The sequence below is a fragment of the Saccostrea echinata genome, unplaced genomic scaffold (assembly GCF_033153115.1).
Source record: "Saccostrea echinata isolate AGI-Se365-2 ecotype Australia unplaced genomic scaffold, CSIRO_AGI_Sech_v1 ptg000029l, whole genome shotgun sequence".
Lineage (NCBI taxonomy): Eukaryota > Metazoa > Mollusca > Bivalvia > Ostreida > Ostreidae > Saccostrea > Saccostrea echinata.
In genome coordinates, this window is record NW_026889778.1 from 35,443,548 (window position 1) to 35,453,472 (window position 9,925).

Below are 9,925 nucleotides of genomic sequence, written 5' to 3' on the forward strand. Positions count from 1 at the left end.
CTTATAAAGGGAACTGAAAGGTTAAGTTGAATTACCAGCCGTAGAATTAAATCCAAATTACTCTAAAGAGCAATAGTAATAGTCCTTACAAACAAAGACTTTGTTAATACCTGCCTTGTCAACTGGGACCAGTACATATTGATAGCGTTATCGTTCTTATTCTTCTTTCACCTCTGCATTATTGAAGTCAGAATGATATATTGTTTTCAAATATCTCCTCATAATTTGAAATGCCATTTCAACTTCCATCTAATACTTGTACTCTATTCTGATCAAAACCAAGCTGAGAATTTGGTCAGTCTTAAAAATGAAAAAGGTCTTCAATCTATCAAAACTCACCAAAGCGGAATGAAATGAAAACTTTATCTGTAACTCATCAAGGTACACTCAAATACCAAAAATTAGCTCAATTTCTGCAAGCGTTTAGAAAAAAAGTACGAAAAGCCAAGTGGGACAGACAGAGGGACAGACAGACGGACAAAGAGGAGGAATCTACGGTAGGGGACTAATAATCAGAAAATAAATGCCTTTGAATAAGCAGTAACCAATTCTATTTATGGAATGAGAACGACATAAACCATTGCAATTTATATGAAGCAAAATCTGACAATAGACTCCATTTGAAAATTTAAGGTACTGGTTCTCTAATACAACAAGTTACACTTAAAACTCAACTGTATTCCTTCAGGTTTAAACGAGGTTTTGAGAAAAAAAAATTAGTTATAAAATAGTAAAAATATTTTTTCATGGCCATAGTTTTGATGATTTATACGTTAGTTTTTCATCATAATCATGACATGGGTAGGATAAATCCAGTTGTCTTCAGAGACCCACCAGGAGAGGCCGTCAGTTCTGTGAACACCATACAAGCCGTTTAGATTTGCCTGGTGGCACCCTCCGTACCACCACCCTCCGTGGTTATTTGTGGCACAGTTTGCAGTAGTGTGATTATCGTTGTCTTTGTCCCATGTGGAGAAATTCATGTCATTGAAGTAGGATAGAGAATCAGCTACAAGAATAAGCAAGAAAGTGAACATTTCATTGTTTAATTATTTTTCCTAAAATGCCTTAAGTAATACGAAATCGATGATGAAATTTCGATTTGCAAGACTTTCAAACTCATTCTCTAAAATACAGAATATTCTTATAATTTTGTAGGCATTCATGAGCATAATTAGCTTCAGTAAAATAAACTTTACTAAATCATTAAACCTATTTATATAAAAAAAATCTCTTGACAATTTTATCATTCGACTGCTATACCGATAAAGAAATACTAATTCAGTCTAACCTAGAGTTTAGAATTGTTTATTACTGATTACATATTTATACTGTTTTGAGGAACACCTCTGAGACCCTCAATTACTCTTACAATTTCACTGCACTGTTACAGTGTAATGGCATGATAAATCTACACTTTTACATGACACCACACCAAATTTTCATAGTTAAATTTAGAACTGTATTTTTTTTTACCAGTGCGCGCATGATTCTAGTGGCATTTCCAATTATTATAAATCCTAAACTCTTGATCTGAATATAATAAGTTCTAGAATAATAAAACATGTCATATTTTAAAATTATTCTTATTGGTAAAAAGCCAGAGAAAAAATAACAAGTCTTATGAACTATATGTTTCTTTCGAAAATGTGTGATGAAATTACATCGATAACTCTTGAATAAACATACATGTACATGAAATACCAAAATACTGCTTTCTGAAACTCTTTTGTATGTATCTATTTACTTGCAATTATGACCAAATTCCAACATTATTAAATCAATTTCTAATAATTTAACCGTTTGATTGACAGGTAATACGTTGTCTGTCAAAGTATTTTTTTCTTTATTATTGATATGCCTTGAAAAAAAATTTAATATTTGAGGGTGTTTTATATGTCAAGCCTATAGGAACCGGAGGGTCAGTAACTATACGGTAGAAAACAAAGCTAATTTAGGACTGTGTCCCCTCAAAAACATCCGGTGACTTTTTTGGTTTGATTTGATTTTCCTTTGCTTGTCCAAATCCAAACAAACAGAAATTGATTCCTAAGGGCCTGTGAATTTTTACCATTTTTTCAAGAGTTCTGCTTAATCTTTAGATACAAATTTTAAAAAAAAATGACGTCATATCACAGGTTTCACTAGGATTGTCTCGTGCACCCGTAACATGCATGTGTGAGCTATACAATTTACACAATACTTACAAAGATTCCCTGTTAGGTAGTAAAACTGCGCTTGATAGTTTTTTACTTCTGTATCTACTCTGAATTGATATTGAGAGAAATATCGGTAGGAACCAGCATAGTATAGATGATCAGCATAGAGTTCCACTCCCAGAGTTTCGTACCCATTAATCGAAAGCTTGCGAATGATTTCATTTCCTACAACATAAACTAGGCATATAAAATTATAACATTGTATTCTTACACCAAACATTGATTTAAGAATTAAATTACAGGTAGGGAAAAAAGAGTAACATTTTACTTATATATCATCTTTCCTTCCTCATCCTCTTATATATACACCCCAATTTTTTGCCTTTCATTGATTTAGTTGATGAGTTAAAGAGTTAAAAGAAGAATAAATCCTTTTGAACCTCAGTAAAAGAATGCATGTCTATTAATCATAAATTTGAAAATAATTGAATTCTTCCAGGACAAGTTTTAAGAAGGTCCAAGAAAGATATAATTTTTTTAGCCAAGTAACATAATGATTTAAAAGATAGCCTTAATGGTTTGGAGTATTTTCCTTTGATACAGAAACAAATTATTTTCCACAATTTGTTTTTAAGATATGATAATATAGTAATATAGTGATAATATGATAATATAGTGATGTAGGTCACCAATAAGTACCTTTCCTACTTCATATCATTTGGCGCTGGCCGCTTATAAGAGCGTTTTTCTCAATTTTATGCATAAACGAATTATTCCAAATTTTCAAAAGGTAATTGATGTACAACATACGCGGTTTTATTTTGAAATTCATGTTTTAGCTCAGAGAGCTGAAAGATCAAGTGTGCTTTTCTAATCACATTTTGTTCGGCGTCAGCTGTCGACTTCAGTCGGTAAGCCTTTTGACCTCTGCACCAGAACAACTTGGCCAAAATCAACAAACTTACCACAAAGCATCTTGGGTAAAGTGGATTCATTTTTTTTAGAACGAAGGGCCATTTCAAGGGGAGATAATTTAGAATTACAAGTAGTGAAAATGTGTGGCATCTTTCAAAAATCTTCTCAAGATCACAGTAAGCTTTTACACATATCTTCTACAAATATTAAGCTATTTGATAAGTGTTGCAATCCTGGTGAAATCTTGAAAATGAATTGATATTAATGATTTCTATATTAAATGCAGTAGATAAGCAAACAATTCAACATGCGGTCAAAAAATAAGATTTTTACAAAGAAATAGTACAATCTATTTAGAATCGCAGCATTTTTCACGAACTTAAATGTGTGTTGAAAATATTTACAGACTTAACTTAGAATTAAACTTGGTAATTCCCTTACACTGTTGAAATTTATATGCGATATCAATACTGCAAGTATATGTGCTAAAATAAAAAGACCGTAACATCACGTGACAAGTCTAAATAGAAAATCAAATCGTCCCCAATATGTAGTTAATAACTATAATTACACTAATCCGACATTAGTAAAGTACTAAAAAGAATTGCCATCCTGATTAAGAATTTTTTTTTTTATCACAGTACTGATTACATGTAAACCAAATCTGTCATCTTTATCTGAGACTCCAAATTAAATATGGAGATAATGAACAGTATTCAAACTCAAATGTCCATTCAAACAGTACAAATCAGGGGCAGAGCAAAGACGGACCTCTAAGACATCAGAGTTGGGATCAGGTGCCATAGAGGAGTGAGCATCCCTTGCGGACCGGTCACACCCGACGTATGCTCCTTGACATAATCGGGAAATATCCGTAGACAATTCAGTGTGTAAATGATGGCCTAAGAATTAGTATGAAAAACGTCAAAGTCTCAAAAATCAAAATCATCAAAGTATCCTATTTAAACACCAAAAAATTCATATTATCCAAGAGTTTGGATGAGCAACCAATCATCTAAATTATCAAAATATTTTTAAAAATTATTCACAACATCCGATATGATTCTTTCCAGGACATGTCTCGTGCAGTGATAAATAAAGTGGAGTAGAAAGTAATATTACATGTCATATACCTATGGGATATATATGTAATTAATGACCAAATAGAAACACAACAGTTATATGACAAGATTCAAGTAAGACGTATACTTGTAATATGTATGCTTTTATGGATCAATTCAAAATGGTATTGTAAAGATATAACGGCCTTTGAAATTATTCATTAAATTCAGTAAATGGAATCATCATTTTATAGAGGTAGCACTATATACCTATCCAAAATTCGGAATCCAAGTATCCGAATCCATATTTATATTCATGCCAAGATCGATTAAAATGAACTTGTCCATTGCATCTTCTTTGGATAACCTGCAAGTGAGGGAAATACAAATTCGTCTGACTTTTTCGCCGCACTTAGAAATTTATACATCGAATAAATCTTAGTTTATTATTGATGTACGGTTGATTTTACTTTTTTCGCTCTAAAGACAAAATTTAAAAAATTGCAAAAATTTACAATGGTGATAATCAACGTCTGTATAGAATAAGGTAATCTAAATTAACATACCAACCATTCCTCCCCATTTTTGAAAACTCTTGGTACAAGGAACGATGTTATCCCGAATGTCATCTCTACCACCGAGGTAAGGAGCCCAGGGAACTCACACCGAGAGGAGCTGACTGTAAATCATCAATGACGTCATTATTTTCAACATCATTGTCAACAATAACAACTGCAAAAATTACTTCGACAAAATGGAAATAAAATACCACAAAAAGGAAAGCTCATGAAGATCAAGAAACCCCCAAACTATTTTTCTACAAACGATTTCACCAAAGTAATAAATCCCCAATAAATTACTATTGAAATATATAAGCACGTACCACTCTGATTATACTTCCAATTTCCATCCTCACAGAGCATTTGGAAATCAGCATTATCCAGCCAATGAGTAGATTGATCACGTGTGTACATATACATGTAGGTAATTTTAGAGCCTTGCTCAGTCACAAGCTGTCCATTGTAAGGTATCAAGTTGGCATTGAAGAAAGAAGGTGGTGACCCACAGTCTGAGAAAAATCAGTAGTCATTTTTTTGATTGCTACATTACAAATTTAATTTTCTCTCTGTAGATATCAACAATATAAATTTTAGTGTAGATCCCTTTTCAATATGTTTATTTCAGTAGAACACTTAGAATGGATTGTGAAATACTTGTAACATAACAAAGATTGAACCCATTTAATGTTGAGATGAAAAGAGGGGAGATAGGTGCTTTGAAATAAAACACTGAAAAATCTAATCTTTTTGTATAAGATTTAAAATTTACCCAAAGCTCTGGTCATAATGTAGAGTAATAGAACAGTACACTGTAAAAAATGTGTTTACAATTCAAACACTTTTCTAAACACTTTCTTGTCACCTCCTTTTTTATATGTTTAATTTCTAAACATGTAAAATTCCTAAACATGTCTTAGAAAGTGTTTAGATTTTAAACACTTGTGTGTTTAGGAATTAAACATATCTAAACACATGAACACAAGTGTTTAAATTCTAAACACATAACAGCAGATGTGTTTAATATCTAAACACATCATAAGTTTAATTTGTACCTGCAGAAAAATAAAACACTCGTAAATTTAGGCACAAAAAGTATATGTTTTTTAAATGCGCATAATTGTCAAAATTTTCAAAATATGTAACCAATATTAATTATTTTCCATAAAGCCACTGAGCGCTGGAATATGTATTTAATTATACAATACAATGGACACTGTGCGAAGTACATGTACTTAATCTACACTAATAATGTAGGAGATAGAACTGAATAGATTTGATTAGTCTCAACAATTCAATCAGAATGACACATAATTAATAACGATACATAGATAACAAACTTTTTATCTTCAAAATTATTAAGAAAATAATATTAAGCTGACAATTTAATATCAAAACTTCATTGAATATTTCTAAAAGGCTTTATTAAAGAATTGTTAAACTAAAAAGACAAAATGTATATTTATATATATATTTATTATAATCATTATAATTTGAATCGGCTGCAGAGTTTTCCTCATGTCAATCACAAAATATCAAATTTTATGAACTTTCAGCAAGTCCCAAAGCACCACATATTATAATCTATATCCCATCAATAACTGCCAGAAAGTAACCGATTTCGAATGCACGAGGATAATTGTAAACACTGCCGAATTAACACAGTAGTCTTCAACAAATGAAGTTTCAAAGTGTTGATTATGGAACAACAACAATCACTTGAAGATGACACCAGGTACTCTGATACGTGTATTTTGAGTTCGATCTGGACTACGTACGGTGCCTGTAGGAAAGAAAGCCAGATTTAGAAGAAGTACACTATCACTGATATTTTACATTACTTAGAAAAACAAAATTGTTCAAATTTTAGTGAAACTACACTGATATAAATATAGATAATGACATTTAATATTATTTCCTCTCCTGCAAGTCTATGAACGAATTCAAGATATCCCAAGTCAACTTTATTTACGTTGCTCATCGTGGTTAATTAATGCAAAGAAGAAGAAAACAAACCTTTAATGTATTGCAGTAACAAGATGCCCTTTCACGTATTTCACTATTTCGTCATGGTTATCCCTTGAATTGGGTTGTCATATCTCTCACTGATACATCACCTTAGCTTGTTGTGTTTCTTTGTTTAGGTAGCCGCTCAAATTAACGTTCAAATATATGTGTGTCATTTCCGGGAAGATAACTCTGCACTTTACAGTAAAATGTGTTTAATTGCTAAACGCGTTTAGATATAAAACATGTTAAGACATAAGTGTTTAGTTGTTAAACACAGTACTATTCACGTTTAGATCTAAACATGTAATAGAAGTGTTTATTTCCTAAACACAATTTTTACAGTGTATTTACATAGATAACTACAAGTAATCAGTGACAATTAGATTTCACATACCGTTTATACTTATCTATAAGTCGTTTTTTTGGGAGTTAAATTTTGGTCCAAAACTTTATATCCGACTTATAGGCGAGTCATAGAAAATTGGCGTTATTTTGAACGCAAACATGTAGTATTTTATAAACGTGTCCGACGATTATCGTTGAATAAAGTCTGCATATATAATTTTTGTGTTCTAAGATTATGCATAAAGTACAAGCATTTACATATTTCAATAATTTTATCTTTATCTAAAGTGTGCAATACTTTTTTTTTTTTTTTTTTTTTTTTTTTTTTTTTTTGAGGATTTAAAATTGAATATTGGCGTCATTTCTCAAAAGAATTAACTAAAACAAGTTAAAACATTGATTTGAAATTGTCAACCTGTTCTTGCAAAAAGTTGTACCGACTTATATGTTGGTCAATGGCAAATCCCTCCAAAATAACCTCAAAAATTACAACCGACTTATAGGCGGACCGACTTAAAGGCGAATATATACGGAATATAAAAGACAAAATATACACATATTGCATTAGATTTTATAAGTTAAATTTTGCTTTTAATGGAAGTTTTACTTACCAAGGAAAATTTTTTTTATCTTTACCTGGCATTTTGCAAGTGAATCCCTTCAGCCCGATGACAGAAATACATATCTCATTAAAGTTGCAAGGATGCGACGAACAATCTCCAATAATTCTCTGTAAAAAAAAAATATGAGTAGTTCAAATTCTATAAAATTAAGTATATATGTAACAAATTGTGACCCTATGTCTCATTATACATGTAGTATCCTGGTTACAAGACAACTGTCAAGTGTACGACACAGCATTCCCTACTCGATAAAAATGGTTTCATAAGTACAAAGAATTGTTTGGTAAATAAAATTGAAACGATAACTGACATGGGGAAAACATAATAATTATACTTGAATATTTGTATGTTTGGAATTTATTCGTTCAATATGTTTTTCTCATCCAATTAACAAGGTACAGCATTTAATTATTGTCAATATTTATGAACACCCTTGAGATTAGAAGCTTCCCTTTCATATTCAGAAAACAAATATATGGATTTTACTCATTATTGAGTATTTATAATTCATTATTATATTATACAGTATATAGGATGGTCATTCAAAAAGATCGTAGACTTTTGTCGTAACATTTTTATTTAACGTCATATTATAACCAAATTTGGTAGACATACTTTAACAATGAATGCAAGTAATTTGAATCAAAACACTCAACTATATCGTGATAAATATCCAAGTTAATTACATTTTAAAACTGCACAAATGGGGTTACGCAGCACGGTCAAAACTGAGTAATTTTCTAACACTACACTTAAATATGTCTAATGTTATATCTCTAAAATGGCGCTAAAACGAAATAAAGTTCAAATTCAAATGAATTTTGTTTTATAATTTTAAGTACCAAATTAAATTAAATTGTAATACATTTTCTTTTTTACATGTAGAGAGAAATCAATGTCAGAAGACAGGTAGTCCTCTTTGAAAAAGGCACAAAAAGCTGACTTTAAAGGACGTCACGGAGCAGCGAGTAGTGATATAATTTTATCTTGCACTCGAAAAACCGTTTAACAAATTCTAAAATTGATATATATCAGAAGTGAGTCGTGATTTGTATATTGATGGTAAAGAGTAGTAAAGACTTTGAATCGTACGAAGTACAGTCTGTGAGGAAACAGATTTTCATTAAAATTTGATCAAAAGACTTGGTAACGTCATGGAACGTGATATGCGGCTTCATTGTTGTTGAATTTATAAAATATAGTGTTACGTAGTAAAGAATTTGAAAACACAAACTAACTTAAGTTACTCGAACAACAGTTAGCTTAGTATGTGTCAAGTATTATGGAGACATTTTATCGAGTTAATAAGGCGCTACAAACGGTATAAGAAATGACGAGGAAGAGTAATTGTGAGTAACCTTCAAGAAGTTGTTTTTGACGTTACAATATAGCTACAGTGTAAGAGTGCTCCATGGTGACAAAACATGTTGATTATTTGAAATTAAGTAACATGAACTCCATTTAATCAAATGGAATGAAACTTCACACAACGGCAAAATAAATGTTTTTCCACTTGAAAATATGTTGATCATAAATCTTGTAAAAATAATACCCTGAAGAGCGATTTTGTCGACGTATTTTTGAATGACTCTCGTATTAATATATATTATTTTAATTAAATAATATTATTTTGTGGGAGCTTATTTCTATTAAAGTAATTAGTATTGCCTAAATGTTTGTTCTAAATTTAATACTCACTGAATCCCAAGAACTTTTTTCACTGTAGATGAAATCATCCGCATACACACCATAGACGAGTGGAGACAATGAAGGCGAATCTATTCCATTCATTTCACAGAAAAGTTTGCTTCTAGAGTAATTGACTGACACACATCTTTTTCTTCGAAGACACTCTTCAACACAGTCAATAAAATTGATACCACTGATGTTATGAAACGTGTTTGCATTTTGGTCCTTTTTCCACTTTATATCATAAAACCCCCCTATAAGTTTTGAGGTGGAAAATTTGTGAAATAACAAATGGGCTACAAGGATTACTCTTAGAAAAACTCCTGCAATTATCATTGTGCCAATTTAGCCAGCGACAAAAATTCACGCTCATGCTCACTATCCAAAGGCAAAATTTCAACTGACAAGAAATGATCTTAAAAGGGCATTTGTATGCAACTCGAATTATATTCCAATGGAGCAGTTTTTCAGGTCGATGATATGCACAACTAGTTAAATTTTGCAGTGGTTATTATTACTAATTTGGTGGACGCTCAGCGTATTTATACATCCTGGAAAAAAAAGGA

General features: G+C 31.2%; 1 protein-coding gene across 1 annotated transcript; it reads right to left on the reverse strand.

Moving 5' to 3' along the window:
• Nucleotides 1–773: 773 nt before the first annotated feature.
• Nucleotides 774–3,134, reverse strand: LOC133195238 (ficolin-1-like). The gene is made up of 3 exons (XM_061331095.1): nt 3,125–3,134; nt 2,208–2,384; nt 774–1,009 (listed from the first exon to the last, which is right to left on the reverse strand). The coding sequence occupies exons 1-3, from the start codon at nt 3,132–3,134 to the stop codon at nt 774–776; spliced, it is 423 nt and encodes a 140-aa protein (XP_061187079.1).
• Nucleotides 3,135–9,925: the final 6,791 nt, after the last annotated feature.

Coding starts and splice junctions, on each gene's coding strand:
- LOC133195238 (XM_061331095.1), bottom strand. Junction 1,010..2,207: donor CTACCTAACAGGGAATCTTT/GTAAGTATTGTG, acceptor TTATTCTTGTAG/CTGATTCTCTATCCTACTTC.